This window comes from Dicentrarchus labrax, unplaced genomic scaffold (genome assembly GCF_905237075.1).
Source record: "Dicentrarchus labrax unplaced genomic scaffold, dlabrax2021, whole genome shotgun sequence".
NCBI lineage: Eukaryota > Metazoa > Chordata > Actinopteri > Moronidae > Dicentrarchus > Dicentrarchus labrax.
Window position 1 is genome coordinate 2,388,589 of NW_026136710.1, and position 27,755 is coordinate 2,416,343.

Below are 27,755 nucleotides of genomic sequence, written 5' to 3' on the forward strand. Positions count from 1 at the left end.
TCTGGATCTTAAGTTATCAGAGAAACAAGCTGAGTTAACGTTAGCAGCAGCTCGGCTCGCAGCCCCTCCGGGACGTCCTTTGTCTGTCCAACAGCGTGGGAGAAGCAGTGATTGTTAAGGTGGAACTGCTTTATTCAGTGTGTTTAGTGGTTTTAATCAGCGGGTCTGTTTGTTTTGGAGAGGAGGAGACCTCTGTGGATCATTGGGCTCCCGGTAGAAACCTCCTGAACCATGAACACTGAAGGAATCCTAACCGGGAGACAACAACTCCCATGATCCCACGCTGCTTCACCACCTCATCACACTAGTCTTTTGTTATTGTTTTGATGTGAGAGTGGCAGAAATTACATACTGAACCTTTAAACAACAGAGATTAACTTAGCTAGTAACAGTTATATCGGAACTGGAGCATAAAAACCGTCACTGAAGGTTTTTCTTTATGGAAACGAGTTTGACTACGTTATGTGGTTCATTCATGACCCTTGTCCAACAACAACTTCCCAGATGGTTCTGTGTAACAAACCACATGAATCTTCTCACTAGTTTGATGTGGGCAGGGCCTTAAATGTTTATATACTGCTAATAAAAGCTAAATATTTAAGCAAACTACTACCAATGTCTGTACAAAGACTTTGACCTGCTGGTGGCGCTAGAGGAAAAGTCAGCAGACTTCATCCTCTGGGGATCGTGAACGTCTGTATTGGTACTCTATTTGTTTTCTTGACAATACAGGACAGCATTTCCTCTCAAACACTCATTTAATTTACCAAAAAGCAGAGTATGGACTTATTTTCTTAACAACAATTAATATTTTCCAGGACACCTGATAAATTATAAATTTAAATGGAACTTCTTCCTGCTTTATTTTATTTTACCTTTATAAGTTAACTGAAAACCAATTCTAATGTAAAATGACGGTAATGACCCGACGTCATCGCAAATCAATCAAAAACTGACTGAATGAGCCACTTAACTAATCAATGTGGAGGTTTAAGAGTCACAAACACAGCTCCTCTTCCTCCTCCTCCTCCTGTGTTAGCAGCTGAACATATCAGTGGTTTCCAACCTGCGGGTCGGGACCCCCACTAGGGGTCGCCGAAGCTTCACAGGGGGGTCGTGAGGCCTTCTTGATTTTAAGGGGTGTAAGAAAACTTAAAACCTATACACAGTTGGCCTGTATCTCAGTATTTTGTTCATTTCTGTGACATTTGTTTAAATAAAATTGTTATTTAAAGCTCATATTACTGACAGAGCTTCACTCTGATAAACAGCCTCGTCCTGTGTTAGAAAACAACCAAAGAGCTGATCGAACAAAGGGAAGAAAACACTGAATTTGTCAAAAAAGAAGCCTATTATGTCTGTGATTGTTGCATAATTCATAATACAGACAGAAAATTGTATAAAAATAACAGGAAAACTGATCAATATCCACTCAAATAATAATGATCTGCTCAAAATTCCTCCAAATCTCTGGTTTTACACAAACTTCCTGCAGTTATTGTGTTCAGATTATCAGCTGTTCTCTACTGTTACTGTTATACATTGAATATAATATGAAACATCCATAAAATAAGTCATGTAGTGAATGATAGGAAAGGGATCCCTTCAGGAAAAAGGTTGGGAACGACTGGTTTATATGATGAGTGGTCTAGTTGATGTTCATTATGGAGCATTAAAACCAGTAAATAATCTGTGCTGGTTTAAATGAGTTGAGAGCTGATGGAGAGTGTAAAGCTGCTTTTATTTTGTCTTCAGATTTTTACACCTTTCACCTGCACATTCACCTTTATGCATTGCATTGTGGGATTAAGATATATATATGGTTTTTTTTCCACATCATGACAAAACGATATAGTGTTTATTTCTGGAATTAACTGTGTAATTAGTGTTGTTTTTAATTAGTTTCCTCTCAGTGCTTCAAGGAACTTGCTACACAAACTGCAAAATGAATGTAGCCTTAATGTCCTATCAAAAATATGAACTCTTATTCTGTTTGTTAAAACTTTTATACCAATGATTCCAAAAATAACTCTTCATTATTTAAAAAAAGAAAAAGAAAAAACAAAAATCTCTATGCATACAGTTTTATATTTTATACATTTGGACAAAGCCGACTGAAAAAATTCCTGACTGAAACGTGAGATGTAAAACACGGAGCTACTTTACACGGTGCATGCTAATCCTGGTTGCATTTTTACAGGAACTGGAGCCTCTCAGCGCTCTTATATTCCCACTGTAATCAGTCATTTATTGACCACAGCACTCATACGAGGGGAAATTGGCAGTTCTGTACATTTTGTGGCAAAGAAGAGAAGCTGGTGAGGAAGAAAACAAACCAAAAGGAACCTGTTTAAAAACTGTACAGCCGCACGGCGAAACACCTCAGAGCTGTTTTAATGGTTCTAAAGTGCCTTAAAGCTGCTGTGGAAATACATTAAATAAATTCGAAACATGAAACCGGTCTGATGCTTCTCACTGCGTGGTTAAATACTTTCTGCTCCGAACAGCATCTGAGGAGGCTGCTGAGCTCCGAGCACCCACTGCGGAGGGGTTTTACATACCTGTACAGTATTTTGGGAAATACGCTTATTTGCTTAACTGTAACTTGTCCTTTTTAACACTTCAGTTTTTGTACAAATCAAACATTAGTGAGCTTTAAGTGCAGGCAGACAGATGGACCTTTGGACCGAGCCAGGCGAGCTGTTTCCCCCCCTGCTTCCAGTCTTTATGCTAAGCTAACTAGCTGCTGGCTGCATATTTAACCAACAGATAGGAGAGAAAGCAAATGATCGCATTTCCCAAAATGTCGAAACTATTAAGTTTAAAAGTTCTCAAAAAGCCTGTACATTAATACTCGCTAACTCTTAAAGAAAGGTGTGAGATGACGTAAAGACATTTTCTGGTTGTGCAAAATACGTTCGTTTAACTGGAGTAAAGAAAAATCACTGGTGATCAAAAACGTACGAATGTTAAAGGAAGAATATCAAGAGCATCCAGGCGGAGATCAGCGGTAATGAACGTGAGATTAACGGTGAAACGCTTCGTCCAACACGTACACACCTGAACAAAATACACTCGTCAGCTTCACCTTTTAGCTAAATAACTTGTGAATGAAGAAGAAGCTCTCCACATTTGTCCTCCGGTAGCGACGAGCCGGCGGCGAACAAACAACGGGCCTCATGCAGGAAACAGAATTTGTTTCAATCACCAACATGGAATTTTCTCCAATGAAATTCACGAGAAATCCAGACTCAGATTCGATTTTGGAGTTTAAATGTTTCTAAAAACTACAAACAACTAAAAATAAGCTTCTTTTCCCCGTTTCACCATCCTGGATGCCAATTTACTGTAAGTTTTGACATTTCGTATATTTTATTGGCACATTTTGGATGAAAACTCTCTAAAACACACCTGTGTAACATTCTCTCATCCATCTCCATCACTGTCGACGCTCCCAGCAGACATTTTACAGCATCTAACTTCATGCACATTTATTCACTTCCTCAACCTTCTTTATTTCTGTCACAGCGCAGCTCGACTCAAGTTCCCCAATACAGTGGTTCCCAACCTGGGGGCCGGGACCCTCACTAGGGGTCGCCAAAGCTTCACAGGGCGTCGTGAGGCCTTCCTGATTTTAAAGAGTGTAAGAAATGTTTACAGAGTAGGTCGATATCTCAGCATTTCATAAACTAATAATAATAATAATAATAATAATAATAATAATCTGCTCAAATCTCTGGTTTTACTCAAACTTCCTGCAGTTACTGAGTTCCCTGTTTGGGCTCATTGTGCAGTTTATCAGCTGTTCTCTGCTGTTATTGTTATTATTGAATATAAAATTAAATATCCATAAAATGACTAAAATAATCTACTCAATGGTAGAAAAAGAGTCCCTTAAGGGAAAAGGTTGGGAACCACTGACCTTTGTGTTTTCAGCTGCTGATTTCAGAAGTTCTCTTTATTCTTTGGTCTTCATAAATAAAACAAATAGAGCAGAACAAGTTGCCTTATATAGACATTTTGGGGGCATTTTGCTAATTGCCACATGCCACAAATACCCTGAATCACCGGGTTGAAACGAGTCGAATTTGTGCAGAGTTTGGGGACTTTAAGGGAATCTCACAGGAAATAAAGTCCAAAGTTTAGGTTGGGAATACAAAAGGGTTCTTGCATGAGGCCCGATGTCTTTCCTGTGCAGTATCAACATCAACCAGCAAATGAAATGAAAGCATAGTACCTTGAGAGGAAATTAGATTTCTTTTCATCCCTGCGTGTTTTCGGGGGTTTTTTTTAGAACGGGCCGGCTACGTAAGCGACTGTACAGTAGCACCTGATCACCTCTGAAGTACTGAACACTGCAGTCAGTAACGTCCCCTTGCTTTAATATCATTTCATTCAATAAGCCCATATTAAAATATAATAAATACATCCAAATGAGAGACATTTCGATAAGAGTGTCTGTGGGAAACATTCACTGAGGTGCTCCGGGCCGACGGAGGCCGGCGGGGAGCCTTGGAAGGCAGAGCAGAAGAAAACCGTTTTGAATAGTTTGGTTGTTTTTGGTCATGTTGTCGTATTCCTTGTTTAGTGTTTGGCTTCTTGTATTAAAGCAGCTTTGGTGAGCACGAAACAAACAAAACACACAACGGTTCCTTCACAGAAAACCAATAGATCATGTCAGTTTACGCCCCCGACCTCAGAGCGGGGGGACGTTGTGCCAGCAGCTGCTCGTCCTCTGTGACCGGCTGCACGTCCGCATGTGCAAAATACGAGCACGTCGTGCCACAATCCTCTTTCTGTGCTCAGCCACCTTCTGTTCAGTGGATTTATTTCAATACTTTTGAGTGTGTCATGGTCTGCGTGTGCATTAGATGGTGTGTGTGATGTAGAAGATGAACTCCATGTCCATGGCAGTCTGTGGTACGCTAGCGCTACCTCCGTGGATGACGGGGATCAGAGCGCTGTCCAGCTCGTTCATGTAGCGCTGAGGGAGGAGGCGGCCTCCGCAGCCGGCCTGGTACTCCACCTGAGAGCAAACGCACACAGAGAAACACTCATCACACCTTTTCTCTTGTAACAAAAGAAGTCTCCGGTGCACTGCTGTCTGTACCCGGACTGGGAGCTGGAAGGACAGCAGGAGTTTAAACTCTACTAGTGTTGGAGCGGCTCATAGCCTCAATGGAGGTCAGCTGATTCCAAGCTGTGCAGCATTCAAATTCAGAATTCAAACGTTATAAACAAACTGCACAATTGTTTCGCCCTTACAGCAGTTACAAAGACAGATTGTGTTTACCATATCAGCCTGTGTAGAGATGCGAAGAGAGAGCGAGTTGATGCCACTGGAGGTGAGAACAGAGAGGTGAGGAGTCAGAGCGCTGCAGGCGGCCAAAGCCATCTCCTTCTGGAACACGCTGCAGGACGACAGCACTGACGCCAGGCTGCTCTCTGGAGTCTTGAGCTGGTAGAAGACCTGGAAGACATTCACACGTTCACACAACTGGACTGTCGACCGGCTCTAAAGCGCACACACAGTCACCAGTTCATTAAAAGGAAGATTCACCTCAGTGCATTTGATGGTGCGTCCGTCTGACTCAAACTCCGTGTCCTGCAGCACCCTCACGCTGCGGACTCCATCCAGAGGTCTCCCGTCAACGCCGCTGGTTTTGCTGCAGACGAGCAAAAATCACATTGCAGATAAACTGACACTTAAACTCACAGTCTGTCACTGCTACCGCAAGGAGGTCTCTCAATCCAAACAACAAAAGACAAAGTTTGATGACGTTGTGAAGCAGTGTTCTTGCATAATGTTGCTTTAAAGATTTACAGCTCTCTTATTTTTTTTTATGTGAACTTTAAACAATAGGTTGACTTTTAAATACAAAATTCCTTCTTTGTGTTAACTCCTACACTGCAGCTGAGCACAGAATCACTGTGGGGAAACTAAAAAGACTTTGAATAACTAATATAAGCTTTAAATAAAATGTGGCATGTATTCTTACACAGAAGGAGGACTGTGGATCTCTACCACTGGATGCCTGTTACAAAGAGATCTCTTACTGAATACTATGATTCATTCTCTCTCTTCCTGAGGTAAAATGTTAAAAAGGGTTGTTCCATATGTTTATATTGGTATTGGAAGTCACCGAGGCACGGTTAGACTCTGAAGCTAACTGTGATTTGTGATAAAGGGGCTATATACATAAAAATCACTTGACTATTGTTTGGAAACAGACTTTTCTTTCTTTATAGTATTATTTCTTTTGTTCCAACCTTATCAGCACCTCCACGGTGGTTATGTAAACTCAGACTACTACTAGAAACCTTGCAGCACAAAGACTTGTGTGTGTGTGTCGTATGATCGCAGTGCAGCGGTGGACAGATTGCACAAAGAGTGTGTAAACAGTTACCCTGCGTTAACAGGTGAACTCCAGTCAACCCAGCGGACGGTGACGTTCTCTCGGACCTCTGCTCCGTCGTTCCTGCCGCACGGTATGTTAAAGTCTGTCTGCTCCCTCAGGGCGGCGCGCAGAGACTCCATAGTCTCTGGAGGGATTTGCACCATCAATCCATCTGACACACAAACACAAATTCCAGTCAGGGTTCAAAAAGCAGTCACGCATTGTAGAAGTACGAGGCGAGCGACTACGTTCTTTCTTTATTCCTTTAGTCAACGAATCAGTGGCGTTACCTTCAACGATGCTGGACTTGGCAATGAAGCCTGAGGAGGCTTTCAGGGCTCCGTTGAACACCACGAAACTGGCCCCGGTCACTGTAACGACACACAGAACCACCACAGGGTTCATTTATATGACAAACAATGACCTTCACATCGTTTTGCTCACTCATCTTCTTTATTTTGATACAAACAGAATAAAAGACGAGTGGGCAGAATTACTGAGCGCTCACCTGTGCGGGTCTTCCCAGGCATGCTGTTGGCCTGAGTCTGATAGTTTCCCTCCTCGTTCTGGAAGCACACCAGGTGAGAGTCGGCCTCCGAGCTGAAACGCGCTCCGATGCTGATGACGTGTTCGTTGGACGCGTTTACGACCTTCTGCATCTGAAAAACACACAAAACGAGCAAGCGTAATGCTACTGCTAAAAGAAATATTTATCTTTCTAATGTTTATGTCTTTTGTTTGATCGTGTTTGGCTCCACTCTCTCTCTCCTCTTTTAAGGTGTCGGCTCTAAAGCCAAAGCTTGTTCACTGTTTTGCTAGTTTCAACTCTCTGCTTGCATCTGTTTTGTTTTCCTATTTACATCATAGCACTATGATTCACCGGGCGTTCAACGCAGCAGGTGACATCCCTCAATACTGATGATATATATATATATATATATAAAACAAGAAAACAAAGAAAAAAAAACAATGATAATGAGAAACAAAGACGGGGAAAGCGATTGCTAATAAAAGAACAACAATAAATACAATATAAATAAATACAAAAAGAAAATGAATAAAAGCCAGACATAAATAAAAGAAATTGGGGGAATTATTTACTTTCTTGCCGATGTTAAAGGATCGACAACTGCCTCGTGTCTGTACAGTAAATATGTCGACACAAGAGTCACATCGCCTCTTCTAACTCTCGGCAAGAAAGCGAATGAGTTTACTTCCCAAATTGTCGGATTATTCCTTTACAGGTGTCTCACCTCATTGAAGCTACATTTGGGGATGTCAATGTAGCTGTGGCCCATCTCCATGTGGATCCTCAGGCCCTCCACGACTGACAGACTGTACTGGTAGTTCCTCAGGTCCTGTGGGGAAACAGTTCAGAGTACTGTCGGATTTCTATTGAACTATTTTTACTGCAAGTTTTCATGAAATTGGACGATGCATTTATTCATTATTTTACTGTATCATCAATATTCACTGCAGTACTTCTGACAAGTAGTAGTACAGATTTAATAAGAACACTGAGGCCTCTCTGACTGTTATTGCTCACATATGAGACTCAAACTCTATTAAAATCAGAGAGGTGGTGTCAGCTGCTGTTAAGTTTAGAAAGTCACCAGATGTTTCTGTTCTTGCTGCGTTTGAAGCCCAGAAGCTTTGAATCTTTCTTTCTGGCACAAATATAGAAAGAAAACCCTAAAACTTCAAAAAGCTTCATCCGATCATCACTACTAATTTTAGTGCACAGATCTGGAGTCAATCAATAAGGGCACGTACGCCTGTGAAGCTGGGATTTGTTTTACTTTGCTGTGCATTGTGACATACAGTGTGTTTGGTAGAAGTTGGCGACAATATCCTTCACTTCGGGCTCTGCACTCTGGACACAAGATATGGCCGGGATAGTCTGAATGCATTAGCCATTTACTCGCCAGAGTCTTCCTTTGTCACTGACATAACACGTGCATCTGCGGGACACCAGAGTTTTAAAACTGAAACAGGGTCAGCAGCGTTCTCAAACATCTCCGTTTTAAGGGGCTTTAAAATGTCGGAGTAGTCTCGATGATTGGTGCAAACGTAGGAAAACTTTTGTGCTTTAAAACTATAACAACAACAAAACAAGGAACTCAACACCCTGACCCTTGAGACAAACAGGAAATGTCACACTACTTGAAAGCGCTTTCATCCAAAGCCACAAACTCTCTCTTCCTGCGAGGTGATGCACAAGTCGAGCCAGCTGACACGGACATCGCCAGAGGCCGACGTATTTATCTCTTCAGGACAATCGTGTGATCAGCTGCAGCAAATGTCCTCAATTCGAGCTGCACCGTGAAAGTTTCAGCATTCAGATCCATTCTGGTCTTACCCGCTGTAAGTCTGTCTCATAGCTCTTGTGGATCCAGAGAAGTTACAGGAATGTTTCTGTGGCAGCAGAGCTTCAGAAAGCCCTCTCACTTGTTTACGATCACACAGTGAAGATGGTCTGAATTCATTGTCTTTTAACTAGATTTAACCACAACAGTCCTCAGTGTCACTTGGGGAAATAACCTAATTGTAAAGGAATGATTAACAGCAGACAGAACCTCCTCGGCCACTTAATTAAAACCACTTTAAAAAAACGTGGTTTCAGTGGGATTAAGAACTAAAGTACTTGGCTTTAGATGTGACAACAGACTGATGACATCTAACTGCTTGTGTTCCAGTACTTACAGCCAGTAAATTCATGATGGTGTGTCCTGTCTCTCGATATACAGAGTCCCGAAAACGGACGCTTGTCAATGTAGTGGGATACACTGAAAAAGAGAAAATATTTAGTCATTAAAAAGATAATCGTTAATAATAGTTATCACAATAAAAACCATAACAGAACTACAAGAGTTCACTCAGAAGACTGCAGATCTCTTTGATTGGCTATACCTAACCCTAACCTAACCAACCAAACCAACAAAGTTAACGAACACGAGCCAATCAAAGGAAGAGTAGGGCGAGTGAGGAGTCAACAGTCAGTCAGCAGATGCCATCAGGTAATTTTGAGAAGCAATCACAAGTTAAGTTTATGTGTAATGCTCTATGATACTACTACTACTACTACTACTACAAAAAAGAGCTAACAGCTGGAAATATATGTCTGTTACTTGATTACAGCTGTCGGTTTTACTTTACTGTGAACTAAGTTAAATTGACCTTATATATTTGACATATTTTATATATTTTCCATATTTTTTATTGTAAATCTGTATTTTGTATTCATGATTCTTGACTTTTGTGGTTGTTTTTTATATGTATTTTCTCTTACTGAGCTTATAACACCAAAACAATTTCCTTGTATGTGAAAACCTACTTGGCAATAAACCTGATTCTTATTGAATTGAGCTCAATATAAAACTATACCAGCCCACAAAGACAGGGATAACAGTAAACTACACACCACTGTATTCAGCTCCAAGCCGTAGAAGCAGCCTGAGTGGAAAGACTTTGGCCCAGGGAACCTCCAGTTTCTGGATGAGCAGACCAAACAGAAAAGGCTGAGGGGGGAGAGTGAGGCCATCTAGAGGCTGACAGGTGGGTGAGAAGAAGAGCATCCCGGCGTGGTCCTTACTGCCCAGAAAACTGCTTGTGAACGTCACATTGTCCAGCTCCTCCAAAAACTTCCCTGTAACAGAAAATAATGACTCCGTAGTCTTAGATTTTTCCCCAAAAAATCTGTCAACAGAAACACAAAAAGACAAACAAATGGGCCTGAATGTGCCCTCTACCTTTCTGGGCTTCTTGGTAAATGTTGAGATAGAGCGTGAAGAGGTCTTTTGGAAGAGCTTTTTCTTCTGGCAAACACTCCAACAAAAACACCAGCTCTCTCTGTCCGAGCGCCTGCAGCCCGTTAGAGCCAAAACACCAGCACTGCCGACTGCCGTCTGGTAGATCAAACCAAAAACACAGTGTTAGCAGGGACCAGGTCTGTGGGAGAGCATGTAAGGACATCCAGGAAACACTCCTTTCTATCCAGTATATGACAGATTGGATATATTCTACTCACATGAGACCAGTTTGACGTTGACCAGCAGGTTAGCGTTCAGAACAAATGTCAGAGGTCGGGGTCCGCCCTCTTCTAATAAATGCAGTATCTGGCACGGAGCCGGACTTTCCTCAACCAGAACATCTACAGAGGAAACACAGCAGAGCACGTTACATACATGCAATCCAAAGCAACAGTGTGAATACGTTGCTCCATCTGTTCATTCAGACTTAGGTGACTTTCACATAAATGTCTGTTAAAGCTTTGTTTCGACATAATGGGACGTTTACAGACTGAGCCCCATGAGTGAGTAGAAGAGTGATGATTTAAAGGAAGACAAGTTTTTGCTAACCCACTACTTGGTATTTTGACACAGTGGTTCAGATTAGTTTTTTTGACGGCTGCAGAAGCACCACCGGACTTCGACTCACACACAAACGCTATCTTAGCTACAACACACAGGTAACTTTTAAAAATGGCCTCGGATGTGCTTCCAGTGACTATAAAAGCTCCAGCAGACTCCGTGTTCCCAGCGCTCATACGGAGAGTCCGACAGGTCTGTGTCGAGGCAACGCCCCCTAAAGTCTGATGCATTTCTTTAATTTACTGAGGGAGCTAGCAGAATTTGGGGCTGCATTGTGAGCTCTTACTACTCGACTCCTACGACTGAATCTCTTACATTTTTTAATCAACTTAATCACTGCTTAGAGAGTTCTGCTGCTAACAAAAGTCTGACAAAACGACGACATGTTCAGTTTAATTCTCGCTCATAATTCATCTGTGCACTCTGCATGGATCAAAGTTGGAAACAAGAGAGGAAGAAACCTGCACAGATTATTACTGGAGGTTGTACAAGATGACAAAATGATCTGAAGACTGACCTGACTAACATAAAACAATATAAAATTCACAACGTTTCATCGTTTATTAAACTTAGCATACGAGACGATACTTGTGAATCTTGTGGTGTGTTGAAAGCGTTATGGAAATGTTACAGGTCTGACATATTAAGATGGCTATGTGGCTTTGACATAAAAGCAACTCTGGAACTTATTCAGACATACGACCAACCTGCCAACACGTTTTCATAAAGAGGTTCACGTCAGGTGAAACTAAACACACACCTCCTGCTTCATCCTCTCCGGTGGTGATGAGCAGAGGAGGAAGCTCATCCTCGTTATCTGGCAGCAGACTGGGAACCCTCCTCACTGAAGAACTGAGTCCGGAGAGGAGGGCGTAATCCCAGGGTCCGGACACTGGAGGCCGAACCACCTCTACGGCCACAGAAGCTTCGGGAGGGGAGGAGCCACCGCCTCCGACCTCTGACCCTGCTGGGCCAGGCTGAAATGAGAGGGTCAGTCACTGTTATACCACTTCCATTAAACTTCAGTGGTTATTTTTGCTGCTCACAATACTTCATTATTTATTATCTATTTGTAGGAAGCACACCAACAGCCTATTAACCACCTGGGGAAGAACTAACTTTCTGAAAACAAGCGAGAGCAACATGTTTTGTTGAAAAGAATCTGGTGTTTTCTGTCGTTAGGCCGTGTGGTCTTACTGTCGTTTGGTCTGGAGTGACACCACTGAACTCCTGGGAGCTCCTGCGGCTCGTCACCGACAGCTTGGTCGTGTCTGCCACCTCTCCGTTGGGCAGGATGCCGTCAGCGAACCACACGCGCTTCTGCTCACGAGGACAACCTGGTAACACACAGAAAATGTCTTTTCAAGGGTACCGTCCAGGAAGACAAACTAACAGTGCAGTGGCGACTGTGTGCAGTGTTTAAGAGTCATCATACTGTCGTTGTTTGGGTGTTTGAGAACGGACACAGGCACCATGACGGTCGGTGGAGGAGAGTTAAGAGTGCCGGCGGCGCGAGCCTGCTGCAAAGGGGGGATGGTGCTGCAGTACTCAGATGGGACGTTGGGGTTCGGACTGGGACCCGCAGGACTCATCATCCGCTCCAGGGCCTGAGCTACAATGACAAAGATGTCATAGAGGTGTGTTAATTTTAGCACAAATTTCAAGTTGATTAATGAAATCATTTCCATCCAGTGTTAACTCAGTCCTGATGCAAGTTCACCTCACTATGTTTTACAGCTGTACTAGCAGTGTAACTCTGTTGGAGGGTGCTCGATGGAGGGTCATCAGGGTCCCCAGACGATGTGTCCTACTAACTTTGGTGATCCTCTGAGTTATCCTCTAGCGCCACCAAGAGGTTGATATTTGTGATTTTAGTGAAATTTCTTCACAACAATACGACGCACTGCCATTAAATTTGTTACAGACGTTCATGTTCCTGTCAGGATGAATTATAGTGTCGGTTTATGACCAGATACCTGAAAACGAATCACACTCCCAGCAGCCTCAGCTGTTTGTTTAGTGCTAATAAGCAACCTGACATCCTGACACAGGAACGTACAGGTCGAGCTGCAACAATAAGTAAGTAAATTAATAATTTTTTCAAGAGATAATGTCCAAATTCTGATTTCAGCTTCTCAAATATGAATATTTTCTGGTTTCTTTAGTCCTCTATGACAGTAAACTGAATATCTTTGGGTTATGGACAAAACAAGACATTTGAGGACGTCACCTTGAGGTAAGCGTGGCTGCTCTAATCTGTTAACATGGGCGCCGAAATAAAAAACAAGACGTTGAAAGACGCACTGCAGACGCAGGCAGTGTGGACCGGGTCTTAGTCTTGTTTAGTATTTTCTGTGAAATAAACTTCTGTCTCAATTTGTTATGTGAGATTTGAACCAATAGATGGTTGGTTTTGGTGTTCTGCTCACAAGTTGTACCTTGCTCTGACTCTGTGGAGGAGATCTAAACTAAACTGATGTCTGAAACTGACGGACGCTGCTGTTTCTGCTGTATATGTATGAACGACGTGTTTGCCAACATGCTAAACATAACATGAAAATGTAACATAGTGGCTGACATCAATGCTGGTTTGCTGTGAATCTATTTCCTACCCTCTAGTTAACACAGCACAGTAGTAGCTCCTAGGACCATATTACACTCTATTTGTTTTTCTAATGTTTACAGGTTCTTTAGACACCGAAGGTTTGTTTGAGAGTTATGCAGGTAGCAGGAAACGCAGGTTTCGTTGTCCAGGATGAACACACGGATGAAGACGTTTCTGTATGTCGGCATTTTTTGATACAGGAGGAACCTGAAGACAGAAGCTCTGCCTAAAGCGACTGATGATTACACTTCAGCCCCAAGTGATCAGATATCAGATTAGATAATGTAGAGGCAGAATTGGAGCACGAGCGTGACTGTGCAAGCTCAGAGGACATGAGCCTGACGGCAGAACTGCACACAGTGTATGAGCCATGTTGCAATGACCACGAGGCGGATGATTACTGTAATGACTAATTGTGTTTTTGGGAAGAGATGTGTAACACAGTACAATACTGCAGCACATTCCTGCAGCGACATGTCATTGTTTTCAATCAGAGGACTTGACAAAGCTTTAGTTTTAAGTGGTTCAGTCACAGATCTGTAGATGGATCTGTTTTCCCGGACATATTTAATACCCGAATGACAGCTCGGCTTAACCTGCAGTGCATTATATGAGCGCAGATGAATGAGGGCTATTGCAAACAACACAGACGTGATTTGTTACTTCTCAGAGGCGGTTCTCAGTCTCCCAGTTGCACTCCCAGAAAACGCTGACGTGGCACTCGTCTACATTATATTGATTAAGCATCATAGATCTTTATCGATCTGTTGTGTACTGACAACGGCTTAACAAGAGCACAGGAACACAGCCACATCGTGAGGAAGCACACAGCAAAGAAATTCCAATAACTCAGACCCTTGTAAGTGGAAAAAGTGTCCTGTTAGTCCCACAGCATGACTACAAGGAGAGCTGCTTCACCTTGTTCTGCAACGAAAGGATGACAAGGCACAAAAAAAGTCACCCCGGCCTTGAGGAAAATTACTTAAAAGTACAAAATCCACTGTTTTTTTTTTTTTTAAGTTTGGCCCTAATATGCACAAATATTCCTCTTTAAAGTCAAACTGCAAGGTACGCACAGACTATAAACACGACAACAAACCAGCAAAACACGGTAGCAGTGCAACACAACGACAATTAAAAAAAACAAAAGTCTACTAATTAAAAAGTCGGATGCATCTTACCTCATCATCCCCTCTGCTAAAACTCAACCAGTCCACATCACCGCGAGTCTATTCCTGAGTCTGACTTTAGACACTCCCATCACTGCTCTTCCTGAAGCTGCTCCTCGCTTATTTCCACGAGTCTGTCTGTTGTTAGCGGTAATAGCCTGTTTGCTTTAGGCTGGAGAGTGTGTGTGTGGAAAGCCTCACATGCTGCTCACCATACTGATATGAGAGACGGAGAGCAAAGGAGGAGGAAGGAAGGGAAGGAAGGAAAGAGAGAGAGACAGAGAGAGAGGGAGAGGTGACGGAGAGGAGAGAAGGATCGCATCACACCGCTCGAGCATCCACCAGCCGCAAAAAAAGTGGATCACCTCCTTCTCTTTCGGCTTAATTTAGACATTGTGTGTGAGCATCACATGTCCACTGCGTTAGGCGGGTCACACACACACACACACACACACACACACACACACACGACCAAGGACAAATGCCAGTGTCCTGCTGTAAATCTCCTCCCTCTCTCCTGCCCTCTCCATCCATCTTCCCCCTCCCGTCTCTCTCTCCATGACCACGCTGCAGTCTTTAAACCAAAGAAAGGTGCCTCTCTGAAGAGCCTTTTCAAGTAAACAACAGATTTAAAATCATTTTTTAAACTACCAACATGCTGTTTATGTTCCTTAAAAAAGACAATTCCTTAAATGAATGTTTGAATTTTTTATAGATGTTCAGAGAGCCCCTGAGCCACCTAGTACGGGACATTTTTTGATCCTTAAATATTCATCAACTGCATAATGAAAATGTTACTGTGAACTTATTAAGTTTTAATGACAACTAGTGAATTCTTTCTATTTCAGGACTTAAAGGTGACTCTTAGGTTTAGTTTGTTCCTGTGAGAGGATGAATATACTCAAATCAGTTCTGCCCTGTTAATACATTTACCCCCACACAGAAGCAGTAAAATGGGGTTATTAATATATTAAAGCTGCACTAGCTGTCCACTTAGGGGGCAGAAAAGCCAGCTGTAAACACAGCATTGGCATATTATCACTTAATAAATGTTTTTATGGCGAACAGATTATTTACACAGAACAACATCAACTTCCATCTGGAGTCATGTTTCTGGCCATATGATAAATATTAGTCCAATATTAATGCTCTTTTATGCTCCATTATGCTCTTTTTTAGCTGTTTTTAGTCTCTAACAACTATTGAGCTGTTAGTATTTTGTTCTTCTCTTTGTTGTTTTTCATTTGTTATCTTGTGTCTGTTTTTTAGAAAGTGTAAGGTTCTGATTTATTGCTGATCTTTTGTCTCTGTAACCTGCGCAACACAAGTGGCCTAGTTTTTAGCTCTATCTGGTCCGTGTATTGTGCATCGTCCTTGCTAAATAAACACTAAATAAACACTCCACTGTCTTCCACTGTAAAACCAAAACAATAAGCTGAAAGACACTAAAACGCTCAGCAGAGGTGAGGAGAATTACAGAGTCATTTGATCCATCAGTAATATAAATATATTGATTAGTGTGGCTGTAAAGTGTAAATCGATTTCGTTCATGTTTTAAATCAAAGAAAGTTCTGTCAGATAAAAATCATGTTCCAAATGTGTTCACTGATTTTAAACTGGATGTTATTTAACACTACTGACCATATAAAAGTGGATATTTTTAAATACAAACTTTGCATTCGTACCACTTTTTAGCTTTAACCTTTTCAACCATTTATCTGTTACTTTAATCCATTTTTACCATTTACCCATTTCTTCTAGCTATGTTTCCATGTTTAGATGATTTTTTTTCAAATCATTTATATATTTTTTTAATTGTTTTTTTTAGCTATTTATCAATTTTTACAGGATTTTTTCCATCATTTATAATTTTTTTTTTTAGCTATTTTTAACTTAGCTTATTTGTAATTTATCTGTTACTTTTTGCTATTTCAAACATTTACTGTTACTTTTAGTAAACTATTTAGGCTTCTCTGCTCACACTGCCGTTCAGGGGTTACAGCTGACTCCATATGTTGATATATATTTTAAAAGTTTTATTATTTAAAATGTTTTTTAAATTAGTTGAGTTAGTCCACAATCTTTACTCGAATCACTGGGCAACTGCAACTACGAAAGTATTAGTATCTAATTGTCAAAAACTAATTCTATTGTTCTTCTACTACGTCTTCATTACACACTCAGCCAACCAAAAGCACTTCTCTGTCTACAAACGGGAAGTAACTGCTGTGCACTCGCAGGTTTTCACCATAAAAACTATAATATCATTTAAATCACAATAATGAAAAACCTTCCAGGAGATGCACACACATAAATAACTCGAGCACACGCAGCAGCTTTACCCCATTTCAAGGGACTGTCAATAATTCATACCTGATCACAACCCAGATAGAAACAATAAATCATCTCTATAGTTTCCTAAAATGATTCTCAGCCATCAATCAACCCCTCAGTGACTCTGCATTTCTTCTAACAATCATACAGCAGTAATTAAAATAAAAATAAAAGTCCCTTTCAGAATACTGATACTATATATCTCGTTTGTGCTCACGTGTGCAGAAATATGTGGAAGTGAATCTCGGATCAGACCAAACTAGGGCCCTTACCTCTGTGTATGGTATCAAAGCAGATGACACACACACGAGCCTCTTTCTCCAGGTACTTCAGCTTACACTTCCTGTTGCAGCACACCGCACAGTAGACCTGCCACAGAGGAGAGACAGTGACCACAGAGATACACAGCAACAAGCATGCACAATAAATACATACCACGTACATAAGAAACAAATTACAGTATATTGAAACATGTTCATCTATCTGGCTCCTTAAGTAGAAGCAGTCACGCTGTAAACAAAAACACATCTTACACAGTCCCCTCTAATGCTGTTTTAATCACTGGCCTTTAAAGGACTTAGCTTCATCTTTAGGACACACGGCTCAGTAGGGATCTATAGAGGAGCTGGGAAAAGAACCGCTGACTCATGCTCTCTGCATCCACGAAGACACTGTGCTATATTTGGTCCGGGGACGTAATCTGTTTTATTTTAATCTATTTCTGTTAACACACACACACTTCATGAGAACTTTGACTTTCATTTTACTTGGGATTTTAGTCTTGAAAACTAAATATTTATATAATATCTACATATATTTATATATAATTGAGGCTGATTAGTACAAGTGTGGAAATTTCAGTCATATATGATTCCTAAAATAATTATACTATAATAAGTTCAATAAAAACTGTAAATGTAATGATTATTAACAGATTTTTTATGTTATTTCACAGATAATTCACAGGCTATCTTGGTCATTTGATGAATATATCCATGTATTTAAAAAAATATAGAAAAAAATATGTAAAATAAATGTAAAAACACCCGTAAACTTACAGATTGTTTCATTTTACAGTGTTTTTACAGTATTTTACAGTGTTTTTACAGTGTGTTTTACACTCTCCACAAACTTTAACTGGCCACAAGAATTAGAATAAAGGCAGTGATGTTTGTTCACTGTGAGCCAGTTTCGATACCGAATGTTAATCAAGAAAATGGATTTGTGGTTTGAAACGGAGAAAGAAGTGAAAAAGAAATCCAAAACTGAGTTTGAATGGGATTTTCCTCAACCCTCCTGAAGCATTGTGCTTTTACAGCTACAAGGTTGTTCAATAAATCAGACACTGATGGCTCTATTATACCTTTTTATATGGGCATTACTTTTCTATCGCAAATGTTTGCTGGACTTCTGTCATATGAAACAACACACACACCGTTATCGAAAAGATCCAGCTTTTTATATTAGACTTGTAGTTGGATTTATTTCTAAATAAAGATTTATCTGACTGCTTGTTAACTGATAAAAAAAGTGGCCATTTGCAGTAATATTGCGGATGGAAATTGAGGAAGTGATACAACAACATACTAACTTTAAAGAATGCGACTGCAGAGAAATCTGATTTATATTTTGGCCTTGAGAATTTATGCTGAAAGGAAGCTGGCTGTCAGATCCTGAATACTACTCTTTCATCGTCTGGTTATTTATGTGGGACTGTGGTGCAAAACAAGTATAAATGTTAAAATTCTCACTTGATTTACTGTTAATTTAACCAGCTGAGCTACGAACGAAGCCTGGAGCAGTGGACGAAAAGGGCTGCACTACAGAGGGATTCATTTTATAACACTGCTGAACCTTTTTAACTTGAGCTGCAACAGTTAGTCGATCGGTTCAAGAATTTGCTGCTTTTCTTCAATCACACATTCCTGTAAAGTTGAATATTTTCGAGGGTTGCTCCGATGACGCCTACCTTTCCACAGGCTCGACAGTGATGCCGCCTCTTGGTGAAAGTGAACCTCTGGTAGCAGTTCATACAGTTGGGGGCTTCAGAGTCTGGCACCCACGCAGGCTGTCTGCTCCCCAGCTCCTCCACTCCCTCTCTCTTCCAGTTCACCGGCCGGGCACCGTCCGTGGGTGGCTCCCCCGGGTAAGGCGGGGGCTCTGAGAGTTCATCGTACCCCACACTGTACTCCTGAGGCTCCTGAGTGGTGTACATAGGGCTCAAATCCCTAATGTTGGAATGCTCCTCTATGGGGCTTGTGGGTGAACCTTCTTCATCCTCTGCTGTGTTTGAGGAACCTGGGAGTGCCTGTGCTTGCTCCTCTCCCTCTTCCCCTGCTGGTGGAGATCTAGCAGTTTGGCAGTGTAGCTGTTTAGGTCTTGCACCTCCATAGGAGGGCTGTTGATCAGGGCTACTGCTGTGCTGGGACTGGAAAGTGTTGCTGTCCAAAGAATGGCTTACCCCAGAGGAGAGCTCCGGCTCTTCTTGGCAAGGTCTGCAAGAGTCCTGCAGTAGTGATGGAGCACCAGGGTTTAAACTCGCCTCTACAGACACACACATTGTTCTGTCACTTTCTGGAGAAGCCAGACCCTCTAGATCCTCCCGTCTACCTCGACCACAGCTCCTCAGCTCCTCTTCCACAAGCATGCCCTCCAGATCTCCATTTAATGCTGACAGACTCTCAGGTTGATCTCCAGAAGTGGCGCAACAGGAGACCCCCCTACCCTGCTCTGCTTCAGTGTGCGCCTGCAGGAAAGCATCCAACTCCTCGTCTGTAACCAGCAGCTCGGCCTGGTCGCTCTCAGGCAGGTATTCAAAGCCGAACTCGGGAGGATCCACTGGGCTGGGTTCTGGGCGATCGCAGGAGGCAAGGTCAGCAGGAGGGACAGCGGCAGCAGGTTCTAGAGACAGATGCTGTCCCTCTGGTGACAGCCTGCCCTCTGCAACCTGCTGGGACACCGCTGACTCCACAAGCTCCTCTAAACGGGACCTGTCCTCTCTGGCTTCCAAGGCTGACAGGGAGTCTGCCTCTGTGCTCTCAGAGACGTCTGCCTCATTGCACTGCTCAGCGGCTTCCCCCAACTCATCTTCTGTGGTCCTTGAGTTCACCAGAGCGCCACACATGGACACAGCTAAGGGCAGGCATGATAGGCCCACCGTTTCGCTGTCTGAGGCCCCCGAATTCAGACCCACAGGAGACTCTGCCTCGCCTCTATCTGAGGCTTCTTGTGACTCATCCTCTTTATTCGCTGAGGTCGTTGTTGTTGTTTCTTTAATGCTATCAATAGGCGGAGTGCCCTGCGGTTCACAGTGGTCTAAGGAGTTAACCACCACTTGGTTTGTGCGAGCTGCCTCCTCACAGTCCCTCTCCTCTTTGTCAGCTGACTCAGTGGCCCTTGGTGACAGTGAATCATCACTGGACTCACAGCCTCGCTCCACTGCAGCAGGAAGAATGACGTCAAGCAGACTGAGCGAGGCCGAGTACTCGCCGCTCTGCTCGTGGGAATCTAAACCCAGCAGCTCGTCTTTCCCCGCAGAGGCTCGCTCCTCCTTGGCGTCTCTACCGGCACTTTGGCTCGGCAGTCCTTGCTCCTCTCCGTGTACGGTAACCACAGGGCTGTCAAAGTCCACAAGCAGCGTCTCCTCCTCCTCCATTTGCTTTTCCACCACGTCCAGCTCGCTGAAAGCATCGTGGCTGTTGGCTCGGACCAGGATGGCCGAGCTTGTGTCGTTCACAAGGTCGCACACCGGCTTCAGAGCTCTGTCGGGGCAGGGAGGGGCAGAACTTTTAGCTGGCCTGCGGTCCACAGAGGAGAGGAGGTCCACTGCGGTGAGGGGCTGACCTTTGACCTCTCTGTCGTCAGCGGTGCTGCGGTTTTGGCTCCCGGAGCGGTCGAGACAGCCGGTGGCAGAACCGTAATGAAGAGAGTTGAGGTCAGGGAGGTTTGGTGGGACAGTGGACGCCTCTGAGGACAAACACTGAGAGCCCAGTGAGGAGAAGGGGTACACAGACGGCTTCAGGAAAACAGATTTGCATTCGAGTTCCTCTGAAATAAAAACACAACGAAAAAACAAGTTAAACTCAGGCACAAAAACATCCTTAAGACATCAAACTACATTTCTAATTCTAAGTAGCACAATTAAAAACAAAACTAACCAGTTTTTCACATTGATTTAAACGGCTTTGCAAGAATAAGACACACAAACTATAAAAAGAGTGTATCTAAAAACTTATATGAATTTGTGAAGGATCATAACTTGAATTGAAACAATTAGTCAATTAATCGACTGACTTGAAAATTAAAGCTACCGTGCAGACGCAAATTAAAAAGATGCACTGCATATATATGTATAGAAATAACCCTAACCCTTCTATGTGTTTAGCATGAAGGAACTTTCCTTTTGTTTTACAATCTTGTGTTACATAATGATAAAAACAATTTCCTTTTATAAAATAAAAATAAAAATCTTTGATTCCTTCTCAAAAGTGAGGATTTGAGGCTTTTCTCTGTTCTGTTTTATTGTAACTTCAATATCGTTCAGTTTTGGACTGTTGGTTCAATATAGCAGAAAAATGCATCACAATAAAACCTTTAATTTCAGTCAATATTATTAGAATTATTGACATTTTTTTCGTGGAAAAAAGGGTTGAATTAACCACTTTATGTATGAATGTTAATGTTCTGCCACACAGTATTGTTGCTGAGTTGTTTCTTAAGATATAACAGATGTAGGTCGGACTATGTTGATTCACTAATAACTCTGATATGAGGGTGTACTCGTTAAGTGCTTTCATGGCGGTTTGAATTTAATGCATTTAAGTGAAGCCATCGATATTCTATTGAGCAACGTTCTTATCGCTATTGACAAAGCGTCTGCTGCCGATACATACTGCCATCTGCTTTTATTGCCCGGGCCTAATGAAAGTCATCATTAGCTCTGTATCTCACCAGTATTGAGCTCAAAGTCGTCGAGCAGTTTGTCCAGATCACATACAGCTGCCTTGAAGAAGCTGTCCATGCTGGGTTAAAACACAGGGCCCGTTAACGCCCCTCCAATTCCTACAGAGAAGAAGAGAAAAAAAGAAGAGATCATCATTTAAAACAGCGTATTTTCTCTTTTCTGGCGGGAGAAAGTGTAAAAATCTCCTGAAGAGGAAGAATCTGGGTCAGTTGTTGACACATTAACCCATTGAGACATTCTCGTTTCCTCGTTCTGCGGACTGGATATCGTCATAGCAACAGCTGTAAAGGAATAACGCAAACAATAACACAACAAAGAAATACCAAAATATATTCAGCCTTAGCAACTGAAGCAGGCGATAGCTTCGCCAGGACATAATCAGGCTTCAAAGGTACAAACCACACCTTAAAAGTGTATAAATATTTACTGGGAGCACATTTACGAGGACTTTACTCTAAAACAAAGCTAGATCGTGAAATTAAATGTGTACAGTACATGTTAGGGGCATAGTTATTTAAACTTTTAGAGGATATTTATGCACAACAAAGTGTTTAAATGAGAATTCTGATTAACATTCAATGATCATGTGGATATGGTTTTATTTATATCAAGTAGCTGGAAAAGTAAAGCACAGACAATGTTATCACTTAACTGTAATGCAAAATTTAAGGCTAAAAACACACTTTTTAAATCTGTATTACATTAACTACAGTATATATTGTAACTAGTGTCAAATATTGATAGCGACTGTACTGCTACATCACCCTGCTCTTGGCAAGAGTGTTTCTACAGGTTAAATTTAAGACATGAATGTAATTTAAGACCTATTTTACATCCATACTGGCCAAAAACAAGAAAAAAGTATGCTCCTGTTAGTACATCACTGCAGACTATCATCAACACAAAGCCTACCTTCTGCAGTGCAACCACTATTGCATGAACTACATCTGATGTTTGCTTCTAAAACGTCCGTGTATCCTTGAATTCAAGAGCAAAGACACGGGTTTAAAGTGCAGTAAACAACCTGCATCAGAAAGGAACTACTACAATCCTCACACGGACCAGTTTCTAAACAAACATGTTTTGCTGCATCATGTGATTAGTGTTTTTTTTTCCTCCCATCAGCCAGCACACAGTGAAACCAACTAGTTAAGTAACTTCTTCTGGGTATAAAATGGTTTTGTACTTTGTTTGATTAATTAACTGTATTGCTTTTGGACATGCTCATTTCATTCTGTATAATCTAAAATACAATTTCCATTGATTCCCTATATAAAGGTCGAGGCGTATTCCCACCACCACCTGAGGGCAATGTCATGACTTTCCCCTATCTCCGTGTTTCTCAGGAGTCACGCGGTCCAGTTGTAGATGGCCCGCAGCTCTTCGGCAGAGCAAACTAACACGAGTAAAGCAGGAATTAAAACAAACTTTTACCAGAAGGAATTATCAGTATCTGTGTTTCTGTGATACAAAACTCTCAAATGTCCCAATCTGGACATCAGTGCCACAACACGAAGAACATTAAGGGATGATACCTGCAGCACTCACAGTAAAAGAGAAATGTGTAGTATAATGTCTGCTAGTTAACCGCCTGCAATAACACGTCGTAACACCACAACACCCACAGGTGCTTAAAGTCTCACAACCAATACCACCACGGTGAGACATCGAGGTAAAGGGGGACAAGCCAAATCCTCATCTTCAGCTTTGCCGCTCTTTTTTTAAGAAATTGTTCTCCAGGACCTTTCCAGGACATTCTCCAGGACAAATACAGGACGGCGGTTAGCTCGCTTTCATGGCGCGATTGGTTGTTCGCACCACAGCCGACCTTTTTTACAGCAGCCACCTTGACATGAAATAGTGGATTTTCAATATGGAACTTAACACCTTTGTTTACCCTACAGTTTCATGTGAAAATGTCTGCTGTGAAACAAGGTCTACTGACTACAGCTTTCCTCTAACCGTAACATTAATTTGGCCCCAGCACGGACATAAATAAAATTAACATTTCCCAGGACAACACAGATTATTTCCAGGTTATTTGGTCATTTTAATCTGTTTCCAGGTGTTTCCATGACTGGAAAAATAGTCTCTAAATTTCCAGGATTTCCAGACAACCCTGTATTACACAGAAATCAGCTGATTCAGGCTCCACAGCAGCGTTAATAAGGAGGCAGCCGGCCGTAGTGACACAACACAGAAGACAGCTAACATTATAGAGACACCTCCTTTTTCCTACAACTCAGTGTGTGTGTTACTTTAAGTGTAACAAACGGCTCTTTTTTCCTTCCTCGTCGCTCACTGACTCTCTTTGTGCTGCTGTGTCACACAATAACTGGAAAGGGCTAAATATGGATGAGGAATGAGGAAGTCAGCCAACATCTTATGGTTAATCATCATCAGTCAGAACACACACTTACCAGCGGGCAGTCGTCGGCTGTTTCTCTGACAAACACACTGGGAACTGCGGTTTTAAGTTAACATACTATCACCTGGGGGGGGGAGGGTCAGGTGACAGGGAGGGAAATCTGTGAAATAGTTACTGTGTTAACTATGTAAAAGAAGGACTAATTATTAGGTGAGGGACCTCACAGTAACGTGTTTTATGGTCAGAGGCGGAAGAAGTACTCTTCACTTAAGTAAAAGTATCATCAGCAAAATGTATTTACAGTATTTAAAGTACACACAAAGAGGTAAAGTAGCCCCTTTCAAGAGATATATATTATTATTACTGATGCAATCACACATAAACAGACTTTAACTATGACGACTGGTTGATTAAAAGCTCATTTTAACGACTTTATAGGCTGTTAATTAGTTTAACCTCTAACGATGATTCTTAGTTTACAAGTTGATCTTATGTATTGTATTTAAAATCAAAGTAATCAGTAACTAACTACAGTTTTCAGACAATTCGTGTTGAGAGTTGAAATGCTCAAGTGAAGCACAAGAACCAGTACTTGAGTAAATGTACTCAGTTACATTTAACCAGTAGTTATGGCTCACTCGCCACGTGTCGTGCTGTCACAGCTATTAAATGTTTGGTAGAAGACGTATTTATTAAGTATATATATTAAGTATAAACAATACCACAGTGCAGGAATACTGTGTTACAAGTTAAAGGTCCATTTAAAATGTAACTTAAGCAAAAGTAAAAGTACTCATGCAGTAACTAAAGCTGTCAGATAAACGTAGCGGAGTAACGTACACGCTTTTCTTACTAAATGTAGTTTAAGTGAGACGCACCACAACATTACTTGATTACAGTAGTGGAGTAAATGTACTTAGTTACCTTCAACCGCCGCCTGGTCTCGATGTTTACAGTTAAAACACAGCTGATGTCCCGGATGTACGGGGTCACAGAATACGACGGTTGCTAACATGAACACCCATAGCAACCGCATTAATTCGTGTTATTCATGCAGATTTAACACACTTTACCTTCATCCTGACACCGACTAACTATCACTACAACAGCCCAGCATGACTCAAAGAGAGCCGCTTGAGGGCTGGAGACGTTTGTGAACGTTTAAAGAGAAGCTAACGGCGAGCTAACGTTAACGCGAAGCCGCTGACGGTTAAACATTAAAACACACACAAACAAAAAGTGTTAACAACAAACTGCCAGGGGTATCGGACAGTGTACGCCTTCTTAAATCCGCAAACAGCCCGTCAGGTGTTAGGTAAAGTTAGCCAGTCGGTGTATTATGGCGAGGCTAACGTAGCTTAGCTCACAGTGGGGTTTAACTTGTGTTTCCTCACCAGCTCTCGAGGTTGTTTGTTTCTGTTTACTCCATAACTCCCGACAACAACAACAACAACAATCGTCCGTTGTGTTAGAACCGGAGCGACCGTCGCCTGTACCGTCGTCTCATCCTCTTGGGTTGAGGAGAGTTAGCTGTTGGAGTAGTTTTAGTAAGGATGTGTGAATTGTCCACTCAGGCGGCCATCTTGAACAGACTGCCGGGAGGAGGAGGTCACAGGATCCGCTCAGCCTCGGTCGGTGTTAGTCTGCAGCCTCGGTCGGTGTTAGTCTGCAGCCTCGGTCGGTGTTAGTCTGCAGCCTCGGTCGCTGTTAGAGAGTCTGCAGCCTCGGTCGCTGTTAGTCTGCAGCCTGGGTCGCTGTTAATCTGCAGCCTCGGTCGCTGTTAGTCTGCAGCCTCGGTCGGTGTTAGTCTGCAGCCTCGTTTTAGTCTGCAGCCTGGTTGGTGTTAGTCTGCAGCCTCGCTGTTAGTCTGCAGCCTCGGTCGCTGTTAGTTGCAGCCTCGCTGTTAGTCTGCAGCCTCGGTCGCTGTTAGTCTGCAGCCTCGGTCGCTGTTAGTCTGCAGCCTGGGTCGCTGTTAATCTGCAGCCTCGGTCGGTGTTAGTCTGCAGCCTCGGTCGGTGTTAGTCTGCAGCCTCGGTCGCTGTTAGTCTGCAGCCTCGGTCGGTGTTAGTCTGCAGCCTCGGTCGGTGTTAGTCTGCAGCCTCGGTCGGTGTTAGTCTGCAGCCTCGGTCGGTGTTAGTCTGCAGCCTCGGTCGCTGTTAGTCTGCAGCCTGGGTCGTGTTAGTCTGCAGCCTCGGTCGCTGTTAGTCTGCAGCCTCGGTCGCTGTTAGTCTGCAGCCTCGGTCGCTGTTGGAGAGTCTGCAGCCTCGGTCGGTGTTAGTCTGCAGCCTCGGTCGCTGTTAGTCTGCAGCCTCGGTCGCTGTTAGTCTGCAGCCTCGGTCGCTGTTAGTCTGCAGCCTGGGTGCTGTTAATCTGCAGCCTCGGTCGGTGTTAATCTGCAGCCTCGGTCGGTGTTAGTCTGCAGCCTCGGTCGCTGTTAGTCTGCAGCCTCGGTCGCTGTCAGAGAGTCTGCAGCCTCGGTCGGTGTTAGAGAGTCTGCAGCCTCGGTCGGTGTTAGAGAGTCTGCAGCCTCGGTCGGTGTTAGTCTGAGTGGGCTGTCAGAGGTCTGCAGCCTGGGTGTGTTAATCTGCAGCCTGCTTTTAGTCTGAGCCTCGGCTGTCGAGAGTCTGCAGCCTGCCGTGTAATTTCACCCGCAAACTGCACTTATTCAGGATTATACAGCTGATCAGTAACTCCTTTAACTCAGCTGTGTTCATTACTTTAACACACGTTATTGTGGATTATTCTCTGGGTCTTTTCTTAGAGTTAGACTTCACTTTATTGAGTCCTTTGGGATGACTCCCTCAGGGAAATTGAATTTCCAGCAGTTTACAAAAACACTATATAGAATAGAAAAGTAGTATAGAAAATAAAAGGGGTATAAAAAAAATAGAATATAAGATAAGCAATAAACTCTTAGCTAAATATAATAGAAACAATAAACAGTAAACCTTCTTTAAAGGTTTCTCACATTATATACTAAATTATGAATTTTCTTGACCATATTTTGAAACTTTTTAATAAACATAATGTTATATTATTACATTATGTACACCTTTAGACTTAGACAGACTTTATTTGTCATTTGGATTTGCGTCAAAATGAAATTACGTTGCAATGGCACATATACGTTACATACATACATACCTACTTTATTTCTTTATCCTCCTTTATTAACTCAGTACATGCTGATTATTGCACTCTTCTGTAACACAGCACTGTGATCTCTGTTGTGTATATACTGTATATATTGTGCTGTTTTAACTCGGTTTAACTGTATTGTTTTTTGCATTAGTTGTATGTATGTTTTACTTGTTGTATTATCTAATTTATAATTTACATGTAAAAGAGAATTTGTTCTCAATTGACTTATCTGGTTAAATAAAGGTCAAAATAAAAAAGAAATGTTCATTTTTGATGACTTTGGAGTAATGTTATAGCCTAGTTACAGTTTTCAGGTTTTAATCATTTATATTTTTTGATGTTTTACATTTTATTGCATTCATTTTTAGCCTTGCGAAAGCACTTTGAGCTGCATGTTTGTATGAAAG

The 27,755-nt window shown here is 42.2% G+C and overlaps 1 protein-coding gene across 2 annotated transcripts; it reads right to left on the reverse strand.

Annotated features, from left to right (window-relative positions):
- Nucleotides 1–1,722: 1,722 nt before the first annotated feature.
- On the reverse strand, nt 1,723–25,847 carry zfyve16 (zinc finger, FYVE domain containing 16). Of its 2 annotated transcripts, XM_051412404.1 has the most exons (18): nt 25,602–25,847; nt 21,827–21,937; nt 18,846–20,923; nt 17,149–17,245; nt 12,204–12,380; nt 11,966–12,105; nt 11,529–11,745; nt 10,426–10,548; nt 10,148–10,303; nt 9,820–10,044; nt 9,102–9,184; nt 7,652–7,756; nt 6,907–7,057; nt 6,689–6,769; nt 6,408–6,570; nt 5,561–5,666; nt 5,294–5,470; nt 1,723–5,026 (listed from the first exon to the last, which is right to left on the reverse strand). In XM_051412404.1, exons 2-18 carry the CDS (start codon nt 21,894–21,896, stop codon nt 4,868–4,870), a joined length of 4,308 nt encoding a protein of 1,435 aa, XP_051268364.1. In that variant the 5' UTR covers nt 21,897–21,937; nt 25,602–25,847; the 3' UTR covers nt 1,723–4,867. The 2 variants fall into 2 exon arrangements, with proteins under 2 accessions (XP_051268364.1, XP_051268365.1); XM_051412405.1 differs by lacking the exon at nt 12,204–12,380.
- Nucleotides 25,848–27,755: the final 1,908 nt, after the last annotated feature.

What these genes read in the sequence shown, in the direction of transcription:
- zfyve16 (XM_051412404.1), bottom strand. Translation starts at nt 21,896, where the DNA reads ATGGACAGCTTCTTCAAGGCAGCTGTATGTGATCTGGACAAACTGCTC. An exon ending in ACTGTCGAGCCTGTGGAAAG is followed by an intron (nt 17,246 to 18,845) that starts GTAGGCGTCATC and finishes CCTCTGTGGCAG; the next exon opens with GTCTACTGTGCGGTGTGCTG. An exon ending in CAAGTCCAGCATCGTTGAAG is followed by an intron (nt 6,571 to 6,688) that starts GTAACGCCACTG and finishes TTTGTGTGTCAG; the next exon opens with ATGGATTGATGGTGCAAATC.